The sequence below is a fragment of the Macrobrachium rosenbergii genome, chromosome 28 (assembly GCF_040412425.1).
Source record: "Macrobrachium rosenbergii isolate ZJJX-2024 chromosome 28, ASM4041242v1, whole genome shotgun sequence".
Taxonomy (NCBI): domain Eukaryota; kingdom Metazoa; phylum Arthropoda; class Malacostraca; order Decapoda; family Palaemonidae; genus Macrobrachium; species Macrobrachium rosenbergii.
In genome coordinates, this window is record NC_089768.1 from 971,325 (window position 1) to 995,346 (window position 24,022).

At 42.1% G+C, this 24,022-nt stretch overlaps 1 protein-coding gene across 2 annotated transcripts in view; it reads right to left on the bottom strand.

Moving 5' to 3' along the window:
• The window catches only part of LOC136853967 (fidgetin-like protein 1), a 133,518-nt gene that overhangs the window by 20,630 nt on the left and 88,866 nt on the right, over window positions 1–24,022 (bottom strand). For both annotated transcript variants that reach the window (XM_067129884.1, XM_067129885.1), the window contains exons 12-13: window positions 17,262–17,376; window positions 11,496–11,624 (exon numbers count right to left, since the gene is read on the bottom strand). In XM_067129884.1, coding sequence (XP_066985985.1) covers window positions 11,496–11,624; window positions 17,262–17,376 — 244 coding nt within the window. The remainder of the gene's footprint in view (window positions 1–11,495; window positions 11,625–17,261; window positions 17,377–24,022) is intronic.

Genomic DNA, 24,022 nt, shown 5'->3' on the forward strand with positions numbered 1-24,022 from the left:
TGCTTACCTAGTGGCTCTGAACTAGCCAAACAGTCATTGGTTCCTTATTTCTTCAACAACAGGCAAAAGAACAGATTCTATTACCATCCACTGTTCTATCCCAGACAGAAGGAGGGAAGTTGTCCAAGCATCCTCCTTTCTGAGCCGTGACCTTCACGTGTGGATTTTTTAAATCTAGTTTACCACGAAGATTATTTGCCTAACATTGCTAGGGTGTCTTGTGCAAAAAAATGACACTTTTTTAATCAATTTGTATTGCAGTCTTAACTTATGGATAATTCTTTTAGCACCAGCTGGAAAACCAGTACAGTATAAAGAAAACAAGGAATTGGTGGCAACGAGGTAGGCTGATAGGCCTAGGTGGCAACTGTCAACCTCCTTTGCTTACGAGTCGAAGAGATGACACTTCAGTTTCTTCCACACCAAGCAACTTGATTGAGGGGTGGCTAGAGGCCGGCCCTATAAGTTGAGACCGCAGGTTTGTCAGCTATGAAAAATACAAATTTATTAAAAATTTGTCATTTGTTCATATGCAGGACAAACCTGGGTCTTAACTTATAAGACAGACTCACTTTTGGAGGGCGAAAGAAAGTCTGGAACCAACTGGAGGTTCAGCACACCTGGTAACTCTTTCTAGCTTATAGAAGCCTATGGAAGGGAACCAAAGCCTCTGACATGATAAATAAGTGATTATTAATAGCCAGACTTCTGGGCCTTCATACAATGTGATGCAACAATGTAGAAGGATGTTAAAGAACTATATCTGTAGATAACAAACCTTCATAGCCACCAATAACTTGCCTCGCAAAAGTTTTAATATTCATGTATGAATAAGCAAAACTCAAACAAAAAGGCTGCAGTCTCACCTGTATCAAACCTGATCCAGCATATGATGGAATGATTTCGCATTGCCCGCTGGGTAGAGAAGAGGAGAAAGGAAAAGGAAAGAGGCCAATCATCTAATTCATTCTCACTTTCATACCAACATCTTAGGTAAGATACAAACTGTCCTGCTAGGAGCACTAGATGAGTTACACAACCTGTTGAGCAGCCACCACTGGGCCCAAGGAAACAGTGTCCAAGGACATGTGGATAGAAGGGAGTGAAGGTGGTCTGACGAAGTCAAGTGCCAACCTTCAGAATCCTTTGAACCGGCAAGTTCTTTTGAATGCCAAAGAAGGGCCTAGCCCTCTTAACATCATGTGCTTTTGCATGCACTGTGTTGGGACTGGGGCATGAAGGCGAACCATAAGCTTGTCTGATAGTTTCACAATGCCGAAAAGAGATCGTATTCTTGGACACTTCTTTCTTGTTCCGGCCAGTGCTGAGGAAAAGTCTTTGGCACCCAGGTCTGAGATGGCGAGTCCTTTTCCGATAGCAGCGAGGTGCTCTCACAGAGCAAATGAGCAATTCGTCTGGATCATTGTCAACAAAGTCGTTAAGAGATGGAACGGAAAAGCATTTAAATCTGTCATCATGATAACAGGGGTTTTGAGTCTTAGCCACTAATTCCAGGACATGTTCGAAGGCTACGGACATCCAACCCCTCGTATGTTTGACATCAAAGGATAGGCCATGGAGTTCACCAACTCGTTTCAAAGAGGCCAGGGCCAACAGGAAAACCATCTTGATAGTCTGACGCATGACATAAAGGCTCAAACAGAGCACAGGTGAGGCTGCCCAGTACCAAAGTCAGGTCCCAACTTGGTGGTCTAGTTCTTTTGGAGGACAAGACTGCTCAAAGCTCTTGAAAAGCATAGAGATTTCCCCCGAGGAAGAAATATTGACATTCCTCGTACGTAGAACTGCACTCAAGGCAGCTCTGTAACCCTTGATGGAATACAAAGAAAGTTGTTTCCCTCTGCAAAGAAAAATAAGGAAGTCTGCTATTTGCTGAACAGGAGTTCCAACGACACCAACCATAGTAAACAGCCCACTTGCCCTGGTACATGGCTGAGGAAGATCTTCTGAGATAGCCAGACATCTCCGATGCTGCCCTGAGGGAAAGGCCTCTTGCTCGGAGGAGATACTGGATAGTCTCCAGCCATGAAGAGATAGGGACCCTACAGAGAGGTGGTAGTTCTGGAAATGGGGTTGACACAAGGTTGTGCATGGAGGAATCTCTCTTGGAACTTCTGAAATTAGGGTTAGGAGATCAGAGAACCATTCTGCGAGAGGCCACATGGAAGCAACTAGGGTCATTCTGAGATTCTGAGAGGCCATTACCCTGTTCAGATGCTGATGGATTAGGCAAAATGGAGGGAAGGCATAAGCCTCCAGACTGTCCTAAGGGTGTTTCAAGGCATCCTTCCTCTGCCATTGCAACGGGATCTGGCACCACGGAACAGAAGACCTCTGGTTTTTTGTTGGATCTTGTTGCAAACAGGTCTATTGAGGGCCTTCCCAACAGATGAAAGAGCCTGTTTGCTATGTCCTGGTGCATAGACCACTCTGTCCCTATGACCTGACTTCAATGACTAAGATTGTCCGCCACTACATTCCTCCTGCCTGGGATACACCTGGCAGAGAGGTCCACTGAGTGATCTATTGCCCACTGATGAAGGGGTCCGGAAACTGTCTTAAGAACCACATAATATTCTCTCCTCAGGTTGTGGATCAACTGGTAATTGCAGCAGCAGCTACTGCTTACATCTCCCACTCCTCACAGGAAGAGTGTAACTACATCAAGTCAAAAGAAATGGAGCTCCTAGACACCACTTCCTGAGTAAGAACCAAAAACAAGTTGTTGTAACTTAGTTTGGAGGTGTTGTTGATCTCCTGATGAATCAGGCAAAACGGCGGGAAGTTGTAAGCCCAAGACTTGAATCATGGACGCGAGAGACGTCTCCTATGCGCCTGCATCTGAAGTTTCTAGGAGGTCACTTACCCAAATACTGACTAGCCCCAACATTTCTAACCATGGATGAGAGGGACATCTCCTAGACGTCAACAGAATCCGGTGCTCCAGGGGACCACCTATCCAAGTACTGACCTGACCCAATCATTGCTAACTTCGCTGATCAGACGAGAAACAGTATTTTCAATGTGGTCTGATCGATGGCTGTTATTCTCATGGTCTGTAGAGACAGAGACGAAAAGTAACATCTTCGTAGTGTTGAGATAGAAGGACTAATTGACCGTGTTCCTATATCGAACAATTCTTTGAAACGTCGAGGTATCAAGACCGATTGCCGCTAACACTGACCCTACTGGCCGAACTTGTCTGTCATACATCCATCATCCTGGAATATGTCTGGTTGATCGCTGTGCTGAGTGTGATACTGCAAACCCATGCATCCGCACCATCAATGGAATGTGTCTGGTTGACCGCTGAGCTGAGTGCACCCGCACCATCAACCGAGGAGATGACAGGACACTAGGCGCCCCCCTATTGTTAACTAAGGAACTACCACGGTATCATTCCTTAACAACACTACAGAATGCCTATCCTTGGATCCTGAGGCTTGGAAATCTAAGAAGATCCAGGTCACTGAGGTGCAGATTAGGTCAGGCTAGGCTAGGTTCAGTTCAGGCTAGGCTAGGTTGGGTTAGTACCCAACATAGCTTTACCCAACCTAGACCCTTGAAGAATGGGTAACTACCTTCTGGTTGATGCCATGAAACAAGAAGTCCTAGGATACTGAAGTGCAGGATTGGTAGGTTAGGCTAGAACTAGTTAGGCTAGGCTAAGTACCCAACCAAACCTAACCCAACCTGCTCCCTTGTAGGCACAGAGTATCTCTGGAGGGGAAGTGTGTACAACACCCCAAGGGATCAGTTGTCGTCTCACCATTAGGCTAAGTTCTCTCACCTCTCTGAGAGAGGATGGGAAGGAATGGGGAGGCTTGTTAAAGACCATGACCCCCCTTTCCATCTTCAAGAATTAGGCTTCATCCTTGTACTAAGAAGAGTACTGCAGAAGAGAACACTGAGGCTGTTGTAACAAGGAGTAGGCCTGATCCGTAGATCTACGGAGATAGAAAATAATTCTGATCGCACAAGGAAAAAACCTTGCACAATCAGAATCGATTGAATCTTTTTCGGAAGCATAGTCAGTGTGGTTCTACAGAACTTCACTGTAAACGAAACCAACCTGCAGTCGATAATGAACAGGAGTCTGAAGACATCCATGCTGAAGTGTAACTACCTTGGCTCAGGGAGTTGAAGGTTAATGTTAGTGTAGAAACAATCAAGAGTCAATGTTCGAATGTGAACAATGAAACGGATTTCTTCCTACTTGAAAATGTCAAAGTTTCTGACTGAACACAATAAAAAGACTGTCAATTCCTGCACTGACGGCTGTATGGGTCTGATAGAACGAATTCAATCGTTCGGTTGTAGGCGTTATGAAAAGGACAAAAAAGTTGGCAGAACAATCCCACTCGCTTGTATGTAGATGGTATGGTAACATCAGTTGGCTGTCACTATGGTAACGGCATGATTAAGCTAAAACACGTATGTGATCGAAAGGTATTGCACAGACGTGCTGTTGATGCACTCGCACGTGGGTTTTGCCTTTCTAGAAGTCCACAGTGGTTCTATCAAAGCTCTTCACTCAACAGAACTGAATGAGACGGTGGTCAGATGGGAATCAGTGCTTCAACGTGGCATGGCCGTAAACCATCCCGTTCTCTTCCCAAACCTTCACATGAGCGAGGTCGATGGTCCATTCCCAGACAAGCCATTCTGAGACAACTTCCACACCTCCCCGTGCGATGGCCATGTGTCGATATACGGCCGTACATCTGTGCTGTCATGTCTGTGGCTGTGCAAACATGATTTCCCCTAGGAGAGCAAGAATGTGACAGATGATGAGATGCTGAGGAGCGAACCTGAATGGCTGATTGGACTGAACTGACTGCACATACATGCTTGTCTTCACAGATGTACACAGTGTGGGGATCAGTCTCAACCGACGCCAAAAAAACGGGAGCAAGGATAACCATCAATGCCAGGGCACTTCCTTTGGTGCTTGGAAGGACTGGCTGAAACTGGAAGTTGAGACGATTCTTGGGGTTGCACGATCAAACACAGAAGCACAAAGCACACAAAAACACAGAATTGCCCGAAAGCACAAGCAAACACAAAACACAGGCAAAGAAGAAAAACACCGACTTCTGAGAAACAAGCCTAGCACGTCTTCCTGCAAGGGCGGTAAAGAAGACAACTGAAGTGTCATCTCTTCGACTCATAAGCAAAGGAAGTTGACAGTTGCCATCTAGGCCTATCAGCATACCTTGTTACCACCAATTCCTTGTCTATTTTCCTTTTACCGGTTTTCCAGCTGGCGCTAGAAGAATTATCCATAAGTTAAGACCCAGGTTTGTTCCAAATATATGGTTTTGGCAGTGATTCTAATATAGAAATTAATTCTCTTCTCCAGTCTTTTGCACTACAAGGCCAGATAGTGCAAGGCTTCCCATTACCTGGTCCCTGAACAAGATAAGGTTCTCAGACTCCTGTCATTGCCTCAATTCAGTGGGGCCAATGCAACTACAAATTACATGCTCCAAAAGGCATTGCAGTATACTTGACCACTTAGGCATCAGGAGTTTGGATTACTGTACTGGGCTCTCTTAGACCGGGACAAAGTTTCATCACTCATACACCTAGATGTCACTTACTGTTGTCTCTTGGCCTATCATTCCTGGCCAAGAATGAGGACCTTTTAAAGGGAAATTCTCCTTTTCTGATAAGGGAACTCAGTACTTCAGATAAAACATTATGCACAGTTTAAGCATGCAAAGTTTACCTACATGTCACATCAAACATTCCAGATGGTCCTATTTTTCCTACACCCTAGCACAAACAAACCACTCTCTCTAATAGGGCAGAGAACTATTTTAGTGTCCCTCATTAAAAAGGCAGACCCTCACTCCTTTCCTAAGTCACATAACATCCAAAAGGTGAGTACATCATTAAACTTCTTCAGAAATGTTTCTTTTGAAGAAGTCTCCGAGTGTATGGTGTAGTTATTAGAGGCAGTACAGTATTCCTGAACAAGGGAAGGTGCAATTATCCTGCAGCCAGACTCAACATAATCAAGTAAGTTACTGTAGAACACACAGGATAATACATACAGTATGTAAGTCTGTGTGTTTCCTCTTCTTTATTGCCAAACTCTCACAGGTATCTGGAGTAAAGAAAATTGTTGATCACTTGTGACTTTACCTTGGATTAAAAATTCCTGATACTGTACACTATTACCATGAGAGTGGTCATGCTGAGACATTGCCAGGGAAGGTGCAATGACCCTGCAGCCAGATCCAACATAATTAGGCAAGTCACCTTAGAACCACAAAGAATAATGCATATACAGGTTTGTGCATTGTTTCCTATTCTTTATTGCCAAACCCTAATGGGTATCCACAAAAAAGAAAACGGTTGATATCCTGCGACTATATTCTGGACAAAAAATTTATCTGGGTTGTCAGGATTTCTTTACTATGAGCTAAGCCACTTCATCACCTGTTCATTTCTTTTGTAAGCTTCTTGAGGACGAACAGCAGCTATGCTACAAAAAAACTGGTTTTGACGTAGGAAAAACCTATTTTTGGTAGCTGCTGTGAGTTCTCAAACCCACCCACTTTCCTTGATGAAAAGGCATGAGACTGGGTGAACATTTATCTTGCACAGACCTGGCGTGTAATGAGGAAGATGGCTGACATACGCACTGTTGTCACATCTAAGCAAGTAGGACGAAGAGAAAACCAAGTCAGTCATTATGGATGGGAGATAAGAGTCCTCTTGTCCTGAGTCGTTTATATTCTATTCTGTGCCAACAAGCACTATTCTGGCTGAGACCAACTATAAGAGGATTCTTTGAAATTGGTTGGTCTGTCTTATAGAGCCCTGGGGGAACCCTGAGGTGTAACTCCTTTGAGGACTCACAGTGGCTACCAAAAATAGGTTTTTCCTGCATCAAAACCTGTTTTTGGGTCTATTGGTACTGGAGGAATGTAAATGAGATCTTCCAAGGAGAATCTCATCAGGTTATGTTTTTCCAGTGATGTCAACTTTCTTCATTATAACAGGACCATGAAATAAGCAGGCAAGTCACCTTAACATATTGAATGTCAGTTTGGTTTTCTGCTAAACTCAAATGCTGCTGCCTACACTATATGGGTAAGGTTAATTACAATTTACTGACCTGAATCTACCTACTTATAGTGTTAACATATCTACTATAATTCTTATTTTACATTTCATATGCTTGAATGACATACACTGCATTACAGTATATTGGTTGTAGTTATTTGCCAAACCACTCTTCTGCAGGAAATAAGACATTATGGTAGGTCATGGTACAGTTTATCACATACATATATCTCACATATGAATATTTTGAGGAGAAAAGTAATACTTGTTATTGTGTAAATATAGTATTAATCCGAGCTATTTGGTAATTACCTCATCAAAATCATTTCCAATGCTAGGCAACCCAAAAAGCTTCTGTGAAATCCCATGCTGAGATTTTTACATGCCTCAAGTTGATTTAACAGTGGAAGTCTTACTGCTGTAAATTATTGCCACTGATAATATTTGAACAAGTCATTATTTTTGTTAGCCTAACCTAACCTTTTCTTCATGTCTGGACTCTGCGAGTTAATAGAAGGATCATATCCAGGGAGAGACATCAAGGAGAAATTCCTCTGCTCACCAACAATGTGCCTTGCAGACACAGTTCCCAATCATGATTTCCTTCATAGACCATGTGAAGAATCATATTTTTACTCTATGGAGTTAATGTAGCAACACTAGGAGCATTTAATTGAGATAAATTTGGATTCTGTATAATTGAGCAAGGCTTTCTTATAATCAGAACAGAGAAAAGAGCAAAAATAATAGTGATCTTCTACAGCAGACCAACCAATGTAAATATTACAAGCTCAAGTGAAAGCAGACCTGTGCTCTTTGCATAGTATAAAGCTTATTTACTCTAATTTCAAAGAAAACATTCCTTATTTTTCCACTGATCCCTCAATACATATGAGCCAATCCTATACTAAAATCTATGCTAAAATCTGCTCATCTTTATTAGAGACAACCTACTTTGTACCAGTTAATCAAGTGCTACTAACCCAAGTCAATCATTTAATCTAAGTAACTCAGTTTCTGAAGACCTCAGCTGCTCATTAGTTAAGAGAGTGTCCAACTAACTCATGCAAGTTGAACATTGCTGCTCACATAAGCCTTTCACACAATCCAAGGAGCTATCCTCTGAGGAACCACACAGCTCATTAGTAAATCAGCAAGGGCCAAGCTTACCTCTGCAATTACTGTAATGAGACACTCTTCTCCAGTAGACCCAAACCACAAATGTTTACTGAACACATGTTCTAAGGATCTTGGGCCACTCAATCATGAATGATCCAAAGCAATTTTGGTCATCATACATTTTACTGTGCCATGCACCTCTACAGACCCAATCTGTTCTAACCTGAAATAATTGAGTTACGAGCATCATGGATCCCAAGCAACTCATCTCACTTTTTAAAGGCCCAAGCCAATCCAAGGGCACAATCTATTCATTTACTCAGCAATGTTGAGTCGTACCCTAAAGAGTGACTCTTTAGGGTAAGACTCAACACTAGTGAGTAATAGGGTGAATTTTTTTAAGATTCTAAGAGTGCTTTCCAGAAAGGTTAAAGTCATCTAGTCTAAAATTGAGCATCAATTCTATCCAAGCTACCCTATACATGATAGATACATGTTTTAGGAGGTGGAGCAAAGGAAATGGCTCATTTCAACCCCTCTGAGACCAGAGAAGCTCCTATTCCTAAGGTTGGCAACCTACCACTGATCAAGGCTTTCCCCCCTTGGTACTACCACATCTCAGAATTACATCATCCAAGTCAGATGACACTCCTTTAATTTTTGACCCAACATTTGCTGAGGCCATGCTAGACATTTTTGTTTGATGCCAGGCAAGTTGCAGTCATGGGGTCAAATAAAGATTAAACAGGCCAGTATTAACCCTTATGGTCTCTCTCACCCTGACTGGAGGTTAACACTTTAACGCCGACTGGACGTATTTTACGTCGACAAAAGTTGTCTGTCGGGTGCCGAGTGGACGTAAAATACGTCGACTACAAAAAGTTTTTTAAATATTCGCGGTAAAGTACTTATAGGCCTCGTTTGCGCGAACCTTGAGGGATGCTGGGAGTTCACGGATCACGCTGTTGTTTTGTTTACAAGCGTGACCCAGCTGCGCATGCGCGAATTTCTTTCTTATCCCAAAAGAAAGCATCAGCTAACTCTGCTGAAAATCTCAGAAATTCTTTAGTCACTTTGTCGTAATTTTTGCACCATTTTCTATTAGCCGTCACATAAAGTTTTATATATGAAAATGTGTGCAATTTCAAGTAGAATACAACAAAAAATAACTCATGGTTGTAGCTTTTATCAATTTTGACATAATTTCATATAAATCACGATAACTGCCAAAATTTCAACCTTCGGTCAACTTTGACTCGACTGAAATGGTCAAAAAATGTAATTGTAAGCTAAAACTCTTACATTCTAGTAATATTCAATCATTTACCTTCATTTTGCAACAAACGAGAAGTCTCTAGTACAATATGTTTGAAAAAAAATTTTCCTTACATCCCCGCGCGCTAACTCTGCTGAAAATCTCAGAATTACTTTAATCACTTTGTTGTAATTTTACACCGTTTTCTATTAGCCGTTACATAAAGTTTTATATATGAAAATATGTGCAATTTCATGTAAAATACAACAAAAAATAACTCATGGTTGTAGCTTTTATCAGTTTTGAAATATTTTCATATAAATCACGATAAATAAAAAAAATTCGACCTTCGGTCAACTTTAACTCGGCCGAAATGGTCTAAAACTGCAATTGTAAGCTAAAACTCTCACATTCTAGTAATATTCAATTTACCTTAATTTTGCAACAAATGAGAAGTCTCTAGCACAATATTTCAATTTATGGTGAATTTTTTAAAAAACTTTTTTTTATGTCCGCTCGTTACGAATTCATGCATCATTTTGTGATAATATTTTCTCTGTGTTGCTTTTATCATTTTACAATTTGTTATATACCAAAATCATCGCAATTTAGTGTATAATACAACGAAAAAAAAAAAATCATTAGCTTTAACCGTTTTGCTCACAGCACGATTTATATACAATTATATATGAAATTTTTTTTGTGCTGTCATATATTCCAATATTTATATATGATAATGATATTTTTTTCATTTCTGATGATTGCATACTAAACTTCAGGCAATGAGAAAAAAAGGAACCAAAAATGAACTCTTAATCTTAAAAACTAAGCATGCTGTGATTTTTTTAATAACTTTCTTTACACTTCGGCGCTAACTTTCAAACCCCGCCGGCATACGGCAGACACTTTTGTAAATAGAGGCTCGGCGTTTAAGGGTTAAGATTTTACAATGTTACAAATTGCCCTCCAAAATCTCCTATCCAAGATGAATGGCAGTCAAAGACCCTCTCAAAGGCATGAGGATTGTTTTGTCCATACGCAAATCCTACTTTGGGTTATTCAGGATGAATACTGATTTTCTGGCCCAAATTCAACACTGGCCTATGGAAGAAATAATATGCATTCCTGTAAGTTCTCTAACTTAGTAGTGTCTGCTGATGGAAGACTTATGACTGGCAGAATTTGTGGGGCTTTGATAACAGGTTGGAGCCAGTTTGTGAAACTTTGATAACTGGTTGGAAAGAGGTTTACCTAGAGGATATTCAGGGCAGTCACAGTGACCCACTTTTCTTGGGAGAGGACAACTAAGATCTTCAAGAGTTCCTTCTTAGGCATTTACCACTCCTAAAAGACTCCAACAGGATAGTCAGCAGTTTACAAAAGAGACAAGGAATACATCTCTATACATCTCAGCAGACCTTTCAATGGAAAGTGGAGATGAGGCCTCATCTTAATGACCTCAAACTCCTCCAACAGGACCTCATCCCCTTAAAAATTAGAGATGAAATGCTATACAAGGAATGAAATTGGTGAAGGAGAAGGGAGCAATATAAAAAGCCATTTACTGCTCTCCCATTTCTACAGCCAAATTTTTATTGCCCAGGAATCAACAAAAAGCTGGCATCAGATCCCAAAAAGCTCCCTTATTTGATATGAAGTGCAAAGGTATCACAACTCAAAGCTTTTGTGGATTGGCCATCAAACCTGCAGGTATCGAACTGGGCATGCAAAAAATGGGATAAATATGAAAAAATATCTGGATAACTGAGCAAATGTCTTATTTCCTGTCAAGTTAATGGACAGAGGAGAAAAAAATGGGTAGGTAAAAGGTAGATACCTGCTGTACTTGCTTTAACCCTGAGGAGAAAATCATGAGATTAGATTACTACCCAATATGATGATTCTCTTACTCATAATCTAGATCAAAGGTTATTCATCTGAAAATTGAAATAATAAGTGCTAGAAGTACACTGAATACGGACATCTTGTTTCAAGTTTAGGAAAACCAATAAATAATGCTTACCATTTCCTCTGGAAGTGGGATATAAAGTCTTTTGACAAGTCTTCTTCGAGCAGCTTCATCTAGCTCCTGGGGACGATTAGTAGCACCAACAAGAAGCAATCTTTCTTCATTTCCTGATGTGGCTCCATCCTATAATTTAATAAATGCTGTGAAAGCTTGTGTTTCGTTACAGGACAGTTTGGGCGCCTTGCTCAAGCTCTACACTGAATTATACAAAAATCATATAGGGAAAAAAATGATGTAAATAAATTACTATACACTTGCATACAATTTAAATGGAACCTATAAAATTCAAATTTGCAATGTAATATTTTTTCACCATATACCTTTCATATGAAGTGGCTCCAGAAGGCTTTATCCTTATGGTTCTCACCAAGTCTTTTGGGATGAGGTTACAGCCTTCACCTCAAAGTGGTGAACACCTCAGTCAGCTACCTACCAACTCCATATTGTAGTATATTGGTAAAAAAAATTCAAACCATGTTCTCTTGCTTGATAGGTGAGAATATTGCCAATCAAACCATGTAGCTGTTTCAAGTATATGTATATACTGTATGCATACAGAGATGGATAGCTGAGAAGAAAGTGAGAGAAAATAGAAGCAAGTAATAACTATACAGGGAAGAAGGTGGCAAGAACTTTTGGGAGAACAAATGCAGTCCTACAGGAAAGTGAATGTAAAGAGAAACGTTAAAATAAAAATAAAATATGTAACTAGAGACATAATATTTGAAATTAATGACATCCTAGGTCAATGAAGTGAGTAACTAGAAGATTTGTTAATGTAGAAGACAGATGAGAGGCAGAGCTGGAGGACACAAGAATGTTTGTGGGAATGAATGCTGAAGAAGCATGGCGGGCAATTATAAGGCTGAAGAATCACAAGATGTCAGGTACCGGTGGGATTATGGTGGTAATCGCGTGGCAGAATGGCTGACCGTGTATGTGAGGCATGTTTGGATAAAGGAAAGGTTCCTAAGCCATGGATGAGAGGTATAATTGTTCCACTGTGTAAAGTTAAATTTGGTATAAATGATCGTGAGAATTATAAGGCACAATAATATTTAGTATACTATGGAAAGTTCAAGGCAGGATTGTGAACTGTTGACAGGGGAAGAATAGTGTGGATCACGTCTTATTTGAGAAACAGTTATGTTAGAAGTTTGAAATTAAATGAACAACCTGTAGGTGGTATAAGTGGATCTAGAACAAAATTAAGACAGAACTGACTGAGGCAATGCAACAGTTGTTAAGTATGTATGATGTAGAAGACAAAAGCACTTTAAAGTTTTTAAAATGATGCTTACTGGTTGATGTCTCCAAAAGTTATAGTAGACTGGGGATATGAAGGAAAACTTTAAAAACTAGCAAATAAGTTGAAAGTGTTCATATAAGAGTAAATATAAACAAGAGTAAAATAATAAGGGTTAATAGGAATCATATAGACAGAGCAATATGTTAGTATGGATGCAAGATGAATGAAAGTGGCTGATTTGGAATTAATACAGTATAACAGATGATGACAAGGTAAGAGTAAAGTGATCATAAAATAAGGAAAACAAGAAAGGTTGCAGGGTGTGTGCAAAAGACTACGAAGATACATGGAAGGAGAAATTTGAAAGTAAAGGGAAAAGATGTATATCAGGTATTAAGTAATTGTCATTAATTTTATTTTAGTCTCAGCCTTGAGATTTTCTTTAATTGTTGATTTATTTAAGGTTAAGTTTGGTTTTGCTTGTGACAAGGCTGTGTTGCTAAAGACATTTGGTGGCCTCCTCCCCGGCATTGGAGTGTTTAAAAAGTTTACTCCTAACTCCCTCTATTGTTTCCTTTTGATGTTGGTGAGAGCTGCCATGGACTCTGGAGTGTTGACTGGCAGTTTCGTCTCGTGTTTTTACGGTGGTCGTCCTTGGAGACAAAAGTTTTCTTCGGAGGGTATGATTCCTCCTCTAGTCAGTACGGGCCGGACTTGCATGCCTCCCACACATTTAAACTGCTTATTGGATCATCTGGATTACCTTTTTGTGCTGTGGGCTCAGTTCCTGTGCCACCCACGGCTTTCTGAGCTATTGTAGCCTACCCTAGGCTAGTGTTTGTGCGAGTGTGGACTTCCCTACGGCTCAGGACGACGCACAGGAATTATTCCCGGCCGAGTGGACGCAGGAAGGGCGCCTCTGCATCCTCCAGGACGTCTTCGCCAGTGCGGCAGTTGTGGGGGCATTGTGGCCCGAGGAGGAACGTAGGGAGTCTGTGAACAGGTATTGTCCTTCTGGTATTTATTTCAGGGTGTCACTACTAGTAGTATACCCCTGTTGCTACCTGTGCTCCAGAACTCCCTCCGATAGCTGTGACCTGTTGAGTGACGCCGTCCCTGGTTGCTTGCTGTGAGACCGTGTCAGAGTTCCCCGGTGCTATGACCCTCAGCCTAGCACCATTAGACGCCAATAAGTGTGGGTGTAACCCTTTGTTCCCCCTATAAACTGTGAGGAGCTATTCCTTAGTTTTGGTGTTTTTGAAGTTGTCTCATATAGAGAACAATTTATTTGCCCCTATCCTAGGGTGTTGGTGTTTTTTTTTGTCTTATAGGCCTCATTATTATTATTATTACTATTATTATTATTAATGTTAAAGTTTAGTTTTATAATATTAGGTAGGAATTTATAATATTAGGTAGGAATTTAAGTGTTTTCTTTCTGTATGTTTCCTCCTTCCTTCCTAACCTTATTTAGTTATAGGTATGTTATTTGGGCCCTTATTTGATACTGTTTATGTGCTATTTTTTCTACTGTCTTAGGGATTTAGTTTTAGAGGTTAGGTAATCCTACTGGATTTATTTAAGGACTGCATATTTTGTCCTGTGGTCACAAGGCTGACTGTTGTTTATTTTCTTGCTTTGTGTAATAAATATTGTTAAGTTTTCTCTCGTGTTTTCGTCACCATTGACCTTTATTTATTGGACACTGTATTACTGCCCTCTCTTTACTGGTGCTTTAAGAACTTGCACCACGGCCCTCACAAGGGTCGTAATAATGTACAATAGAACTAATGGAGGGGCAATGTGGAAGGAGCCGAGGATGTATGGAATTCAGGGCAACTGGGGAGAGCAATAAAGTTTTTATTTAGTAAGAGAAGCTTGTGTTGGATTCTTGTAAGAAACCCATTCATCATAATTAACCTTGCTCCTTGTGATACAAACCCAGTCACATAAAATCACAATTTTTAAAAAAGTAAATTGTATTTTTTCCTAACTATACAAACTTGAGGTCCTTTACATTAGGAATTACTTACAGCGAAGCTGGACACAGCTGTTAAACTCTTGAACAAGGTGGTTAGGCAGTAACTACAGTCAGGCAGGCGGGAATACCCGCCTGCCTGGAAGTAAACATTCCAGTTGGCCTTACGGCCCAGGTTCAGATTGAGGGGTGGCATGAGGCAGGCATAAAAATGTAATGTAAAGGACCTCAGGTTTGTATAGTTAGGAAAAATACAATTTACTTTTCAAGGATCGTAGGAGCGATTGCCAATATGTCAATTGCTATTGTCCTGAGAATTACTCGGGTATTGAGCAATATTCGCTAACCAGAGTAGAACTTTGTTTTTTTTTTTATGAGACATGATACATTTCAGATGTTTAGGATTGCTTTTCGGGAATTCAGTATATGGATAGGGTTCTCGAGTAATTTTTTTATTGGGTAGAATTTTTTTATGAATAGTTCCTTAGAGTTAGTGTACATGATAGTGGGTTGACTGTGGAATTCCGGGTAGCAACTTGGAATTGTTTCACATTGAGAACATATGACCTTTGCACTAATAGTCTTACTGGTTCAGTAATAATATGGCATAGGGAATAGACGAGTTACTTTTTGATATGACTGTCGATATGACAGACTTACGAAAAACACCACTTCCTTGCAACGGAGTTGTTGGAATAGCTTCACCATCCTCAACATATGGGAAAGCTGTCAACGTTACTCCTGCACTTTGGTGAGACGATCCAGGGCTTTGAGAGATGTCGGGCAGGATGTCTACATGTTGCCGGTTTTGGGGAGACGTTGGGTGGGCGAAAAGGATTCGCGAGCGCCACATTCAACATGGGCTTGTGCAGTTACAAGCCACTCATCTTGGTCAGATCGCTGGGAAACGTAGGAATACATTCAGCTTGGACTGGTGCAGTCGCAAGCCTTTCATCTTGGTCGGATCACCGTTGGCGTGCGCAGTCGCAGGTCATTCAGCGTGAGGCAGTACTAGGAGTGAAATCGTCTCAAGTGATGCATTTCTTAAAAAAACTGATTGTGCTATAATATCTGTTATGAGATATATATAAGTTTTGCATCTAGATCTTTCAATCAGACAATTAGCTAAATGAGGTCACCTAGTGTGCGTGGACCAAGCTACTGTAACTGGTCAAGAAGGTGACCTTTGAAAGATGGCTCAGCTGTTCGAGGGACCATTTGACTATACACAGCGTGTAAGAAAATGCTGAATCATTCGCATACCACAAGCAGTCGCAGAAGCTCCTTGGTGACAAGACACGAGGAGGGAAAATGCGATTTCAGCTTAGAACATTCTAGAAGGTGAACCGGTTATAAATCCGGATTTGAAAAAAGCATTCAAGTGGAGTGCGTGAGTACGTGTGTGACCAGGTACCTCGTGACGCCCCACATTGCAAGAGGCGTGTCTTACCGTACTTTGACCTCGAACGATGTCACGAGAGTATGTTCATATGTGCATTGACAAATCCCATATAATGCGTGTTCTTCATAGAATGAGTGAGACAATGAGATTCACATTGTAGTGACATGATTGTGTGCTCGGGGTGTCAGGAAAAAACACCCAGGCTGAAACTGTGTCTCCAGAGGACAATGGTGAAGTGAGTACCGCTCAAAAACATTTTAAACTTTTCTTTCAGAACTATGGGCACAGACGTTACCCCTGTGGCATTGAAATCTCGTGTTTCTGCATTTTTTACATTTTCTGGTTTTTAATATAACGCTTGTTCTTTTACAGGTATTCCTTCCTCCCTCCTTAACATTCCTCTTCAAGGAAGGGAGTGGTGTGACATTTAATGATGAATTGACCTGAATGTATTCATTGACATTTTTATGATTTGAATGACAGATGAATTATTTCTGTATTTCATTAAATAATTGGGTGACTATGATCTGGTCCTTATTCCTTTAGAAGATTTTCATAGTTATGTTGAATCATTCGATTTCATTCTTCGTAATTTTTTTTGAAGTTATTTTCATTATTTTTTTGTCAATAAAGGTTTAGTTTTGTACCTAGTATCTCATTCCAGTAGTCCTTAGAATTTAGTTAGGGAAAGGAATAACTTATGATGTCGGCTCAAGCTGTCATACAATATCTTGGGGAAAGCGAGATACCAACCTCTGTTCTTGAAACGGAGACTAAAATAAAGTATAAGCCTCAGAATTGGCTTATTATATATATATATATATATATATATATATATATATATATATATATATATATATATATATATATATATATCAAAATAGCTCATCTTTCACAAACTTGACCTTGACTACCCAGAACACCACTAAATAATCATTTCTTTCATCCTGTAACTGCAGTTCATATAACCCTCCTCAGTATCCCCTAATTTCATCCTCCCAACACTTGATACTTTTATTCACTCTTCCTATCCTTATAGGTAAATATCTCATACAAACCAAGATGGCATAAAAACCGTAAAAAAGATAACTGAAATTACCTGATTTACACTTGATTATCAAACTTACTAACCAATTGAACAAGGAATTCTGTCTTGATACGACGTGAGCTCTCATGTTCAGTGTCCGATCGCTGGGTAAGAAGTGAATCAATTTCATCAATAAATATCACAGCTGGCTGATGGCATCTGAAAGACAAATTTTCCAGCATATGAAACCATATCAAACAGTTTTGCTATACTAAATATCACAGTTATCTGCAACTGGTAGCCACATTGTATCTCTCCTCAAAGTATGGAAAAAGTTGGCTACACACAAAGAATTCTGATCATCTCACAGGACAAACACAATTAAATAAGCTGCCAATGTGATGGACTGAATTTCTTAAAGGCCAAAAGAAACAATCTGGACCACAAATTTTGCTAGCTTTTGTATTTTATATTTGTTGCTCAACTTTATGTTACCTTAATGGGATTATAGTCATACAGTACTGATACGTTCAGCATCATATGTACCATGACCTTGTAGTATATAGAAAAGGTTTTAAAGTCTTTTGAACATTTCCATCATTTAGCTGACACTCAGACCATCTCTATATACTTTTAAGTTATTATGTTGGCCTCCCCCTGCCCAATCTTAATGCTTTTCATATTCTGCCATCATCATCCACTTTCAGAAAGTTTTCCCAACAGTTCTAAATCCTACAGCCCATAAATGCTAAGTTTGTAGACATCCTAGAAGTCCTAAGTCATTCTCGTCTACACATGAAATTTCATGAACATTTACCTAAGCTAGAAATAACTCACTAAAAAACAGGTCTTGACGTAAGAAAAACCTATTTTTGGTAGGCGCTGTTAGTTCTCAAAGGAGTTACAATCTCAGTCCCCCCAGGGCTCCATAAGACAGACCAACCAATTACAAAGACTTCTCTTATAGTTGGTCTTGACCAGAGTAGTGCTAGTTGGCGCAGTGATAGAATATAAAGGACTCAAGACAGGAGGGCTCTATCTCCTGTCCAAAAATGAATACCCTGGCTTTTTCCTTCATCCTATTCGCACAGATGTGACAACAGGGTGTATGTCAGCTATCTTCCTCATGACACGCCAGGTCTGTCTAATATAAAAATTCACCCCAGTCCCATGCCTTTTTGTCAAGGAAAGTGGGTGGGTTTCCCGACTTATAGCGGCTACCAAAAATAGGTTTTTACTACATCAAACCTGTTTTTTAATAGTGTAGCCACTGTTTGCTCTCAAAGGAGCTTACAAAAGAAATTGACTGGTGATGAAGTGGCTTAGTTCCTAATAAATACCTCCCTACGACCCAGAACATTTTTTGGTCCAAAGTATAGTCATTGGTTACCAATCATTTTCTTTAGTGTCCAGATACCCTTTAGGGCTTGACAATAAGGAACAGGTAACAAAACAAGAATTTATACAGATAGTCACTGGGTTACGGCTGTCTAGACCTACAGCATTCCGTACTTAAGGGATTTTGACAGAGGAAAAATCTATTTCTGAGGAAGGTCCCGTGTCACCCGGTGAAATTCCATTACAGCACGAATTTCTAGGTATAACAATGCTAGATATACCAGAGAAAAAGAGCTTTCAGGAAAGCTGGGGTTACTACCCCCAGTCGAACGTCTTTAGAAGACGTCGGTATAATGAAGGGTGAGTGAAATACCACTACCACGGAAATATACTCGAAAGATCTCTCCTTATCAAAACCCCCGTAAAAGAGCGGTGAGCCGTTACAGCTCCCACACCTAACACCCGCCAGGACGGCGACACCAGCGCCACCTACTTCATTCCATGCTAGCACTAACCCCAGACTTGGCATGTGCAAGAAGGGGAGGGAGTACTAGACTAGACAGGGAGGGTCACCGGGTGACACGGGACCTTCCTCAGAAATAGATTTTTCCTCTGTCAAAATCCCTTTTCTGAGTTCAGTCCCGTGTCAGCTGGTGAAATAGTGATAGAGAATCATGCCAAGACTGCTACTACTGGAAAACAAGGGGGGTAACCTGAAGAAAAGGCAAAATTGTAACGAAAATAACTTTAATTAAGGAATCTCTTCCATGAAGCAAGAATACTTAAAAGTAAGGCAACTTAATTTTAAGGCACACCAATAAACTTAACACTACAAAACACTGGAGGTCCCGGTTTGATGGGGAAAAACCCTCAAAAATCTTAAAATTACTTAAAAGTAGTGAAACATGAAATGTGCACAGAACAAGAAATACAACCTTAAAACTATATATGTAAACTTAGGCTTAAACATGTAAGAGACAAGACTAATGAAAATAACACACGCAATTATCCGGGGTACGTGGAGCCAACAAAAACTGTCCAGTACCCATCAAACGAAACAATTATGGCTAATCAGATTACAGTTTTCCATCATCAAATACAAATATATCAATATGAAGAGCTAGGCAGTGAGGCATAAACGACCAGGAGAATAAGCAGAGAAGCAAATGAGGTAGGCGGGCGGGGAAAAGGAAAGGATATAATTATTTAATGTGGGGAGATGACACTTCCCACTGCTATAGTAGAATATTTCAGGGCTTGAGTGATTTTAAATAGTGGCGATTAAACACTAGAGGTGATTTCCAACCCGTATATTTTGATAACTCTGAAAAGTCCATATTATGAAAATAATTAATAGAAGTAGCCACTGCTCGAATATCATGAACTTTAGGAACTGAGTCTGGGTTGGCTTGTTTAATGAAATACAGAATTTGTTGTCTTATACCATTAAGGGAAAGAGTACCACCTTTCTCCCTGATAAAAAGAGGACCCGACTTACTCTGTGGAGTTCTTGAGAGGTAAGATTTAAGTGTATGGACTGGACATAAAGTCTGATCTTGAGGAAGGGGCACCACCTTCCAAGGAGACCACCTGTCCTGTGGGTCTTCGTTCTTAGCTAAAAATCTAGGGTCAGGGGAGAGGAGGACCTCTCCCGGATGGGAGGAAGTTAACAAAATTATCACCTCTAGTGAGAGCTGACAGCTCTGAAATTCTAGCACCTGAAGCCAAACTAAGTAAAAATAAGGTTTTCCTTAACAGATCCTGATAAGAGCAATGGAAGTTATCCAACTCTGACGCTAACTGAAGGACGTCATTGAGAAACCAAGTAACCGAATGTGGACGTGATACTGGTCTCAGACGAGCGCATGCCCTGGGGATGGATGAAAAATAAGAATCTGTAAGGTCGATTTTAAAGCCGTAAAGAAATACTTTCTTCAATGCCGACTTGACTGTGGTAATAGTGGCGGGAGCCAGACCTTTCCCAAACAGTGACCTAAAGAAGGAAACTCCTAAATTAGCCGTCATAATTTTGGCTTCAGATGCTTTCAGGAAGGAGGCTAACTTTTTGACTGCTGAGTCATATTGCCTAATAGTAGAATCTCTTTTATCTGATTCTAAAAACAGTGTTTTGACAGGGTCAATGTTTGCTCCTTTTGAGCTGCGAACTTTATAAAGTCCATAAAGCTAGGGCATCTTGAATCCTTGAGGAAGCTGACACAGTCTTGGTTTGTACTGTCTGGGTCAGAATGGGCTTGGGAATCCGAAGACTCCAAAGCCCAGTTCCTGAAGGAGAGGGAACCAATTGCTCTGGCCAATAGGGGCTACCAGAGCTGGTTGACCTTTGAATGCCCTTAGTTTGTGTAAAACTTTCAGCAGCAAATTTATTGGAGGGAACAGATAAATTCTCTCCCAACTGTTCCAATCTACTGTCATTGCGTCTGTGGCGAACGCCTGAGGGTCCAGGTTGGGGGCTACGTAACAGGGGAGCTTGAAGTTGCTCTCCGTTGTGAACAGATCCACTTGGAGTCCCGGAACCGGGCGGCAAATCCATTGGAAAAATTCCGCATCCAGGGACCACTCCGTCTCCAACGGGGTAGTCCTGGACAGGGAATCCGCCACCACGTTCCGGACACCTGCTAGGTGGGTGGCTGACAGGTGCCAACCGTGCTTGTTCGCCAGGGAGAAGATAGCTACCATCACTTGGTTTACTCGACCTGATTTGGAGCCGCCCCTGTTGATGCAATGAACTACCACTGCGCTGTCTAACACCAACCTGATATGAATCCGATTGGGAGGGCGGATTTTCTTCAGCGTCAGAAAGACCGCCATGGCTTCCAGGGTGTTTATATGGAACTGCTGAAACATTGTGGACCACGTTCCTTGTACTTTCTGTTTTGGTGAATATCCCCCCCAGCCGCTTAGAGAAGCGTCTGTGTGGATAACTAGTGCCGGAGGGGGAAACTGAAGTGGAACTGTTTTGGACAGGCCCTTGACTGTGGTCCAAGGCCGCAGCCTTGTCTTTAAGATCCGAGGGATAGAGGAGACCTTGTCCCTGAGCTTGGTGTTTGCTCGACTCCGCCACACTCTGTTTATGTCCTTTAATTTGGCTTTCAAGAGCAGGTCTGTTACTGAAGCAAATTGGAGAGACCCGAGGACCCTTTCCTGGGACCGACAGGATGCTGACTGATTTTTGAGAAACCTCTTGGTGAGAGATGCTAACTCTTTCCTCTTGGAAGGAGGGAGAGATAACGTGTGGGAGGACAGGTCCCACTGAAGACCCAGCCATTGAAAACCGAGACTCCGAGTCAGGCGGGACTTCTCCTGTTCAGCTGAAAACCCAATGACTCTAGGAAACTGGTGACTATGGACGTGGCTTCCTGACACTCCGGAACAGTTGGAGCCCAAATTATCCAGTCGTCCAGGTACGCTGCTAGGGAGATTCCTTGGGACCGGAGCTGCTGTACTACCGTATCCGCCAGCTTGGTGAATATCCTGGGTGCAATGTTCAGACCGAAGGGCATGACCCTGAAGGAGTAGGCTTGGTTCCCGAGTCTGAAACCGAGGAACTGAGAGAAGTTCCGCGCAACTGGGACGTGATAATAAGCGTCTGAAAGATCGATAGAGGTGGTGACGGCTCCACGCGGAAGTAGAGTCCGAACCTGAGCTACCATAAGCATGCGAAACTTGTCGCAATCTATGTAGAGATTTAGACGCGACAGATCCAGGATCACTCTTTGCTGATCGGAGTCTTTTTTGGGAACAGTGAATAGCCTGCCTTGAAACTTTAGGTGCCTTGCTTTCTTTATTGCTCGTTTGTTGAGCAATTCTTTTACATAATCCTGTAGGATTGATGTGGGTGGCTGGTAAAATCTGTTTGGAGGGGGAGGATTCTTGATCCAGCTCCACCCTAGTCCCTTGGACACAATGCTGTGTGCCCAAGGGCTGAAGGTCCATTGGTCCCTGAACCAATACAGGCGACCGCCTACCTGCGTTTTCTCAGTGGGAGGGAGCGGGTTTGTTCCCTCTACCACGTCCTCTCCCCCTTGGGGTGGTGTTAGACTTTCCTCTGTAGGGGGCCTTGCCCCTTCCTCCCCTTGCCACCCTATTGAGGCCGTGAAAAAATCCACGGCCTTCATATGTAGGGTTGTATGCTGGTGAGGATACATAGGAGGGCGCCGCTGGTTGGACCAAAACGTACTGTTGGGGTTGGGACTTAGAGGTAGATGGCTGGGCCACTGCCGAGACCGGGACGGCTTGAACCATCGCCTGATGAGGCCTCTTATGTCTCCTGAACCTTTTCCCCCTCTCGTCTGGGGCCGGCCGATTCTGGGGTCTTGCGCTTATAAGTGGGAATTCCCCACCGAGCGCGAAGACTCTGATTGGCCCGTGTAGCTTCAGACATGACGGATGTAACCTCTCCTTCAGGGAAGAGGTTAGGTCCCCAGATTGAACTTTTAATGAGCTTGTTAGGCTCGTGGCGGATTGTAACGTCAGCAAAAATAAATTTTCTACATTCCAGCCTAGCCATAACAAACTCATGCAAGTCTAACTGGAAGGTCGCCAGGAAAGACTTAGCTAGGACCTGGAAAAAGGGTTTGTCCGAGCCGGAGACGGCAGTAGCCTCAGTAAGACAGCCGGAGCTCAAGGACCGGGCTAACTTAGTCCGGGTCTCAAACTCCGCCTTTAACAATGATTCCGGCAGTTTAGGGAGTTGCTCGCTAAACTGCGTGGAAGCGCAAAGAGGGTCCAGCTTGCCTACAGTGAAAGTGGACGGGCGCCCACCCAGAACTCGTTACTTCCTGGGAATACCAGGAAGTAGGGTCTGTTTCCCTCAATTGAGGAAAGGGATTCCCATCGAGGCATGCTCGGGTCGTGGCCAGAGCAATTTTGTCCATGCAAGGAGTGGGAAGATCTTCACCTAGGGTGAACATCGTGAAATTGCCCTTGAAAGGGGTCAATTTTGTGTTCACTGCCTGCCACTCCGTCAGAGTGCGCAGGAGAGCCGACTGGGCTTGGTCTCTAGGGATGATGACAGTTTCCCTAGGTACCTTGTCTGACCGAATCCAGGCTCCTTCCGTAAGCCTCAAGCCAGGATAAGGGGGCAAGAGATCGGGGAAGAACTCCAACTCCTCCAACCGCCTCGTGCCCAGACCGTCTAAGGTAAGTTTGCCATCATGTTGGATGGCCCGGAGTCGAACCGCCAAGGGTTTCCGACATCAAACGGCGGGGAGGTCCGCAGTGTCGGGGATAGAGTACTGCGGTTCTGCTTTAGGTTGGCGAGCCAAACCTTCCAGTACACTGTCATAGGTGGCAAACTTTTCTGAGATCTTCTCAAATCTAGAATCTAGGTCCTCCGTGAATTGTTTGTACAGTTCAGTGGCCAGGGCTTGTGCGTCAAAAAGAGGCTGGCGAGGAGGGCTTGGTTTTGCCGCCCACTTACTCGCGCCCTTGCCGGAGGAGCTAGATTTACTCCCGGAGGCTACCGGTCCTGGGACCTTAGCCTTCGACGGGGGGAAGGGCAATGCCT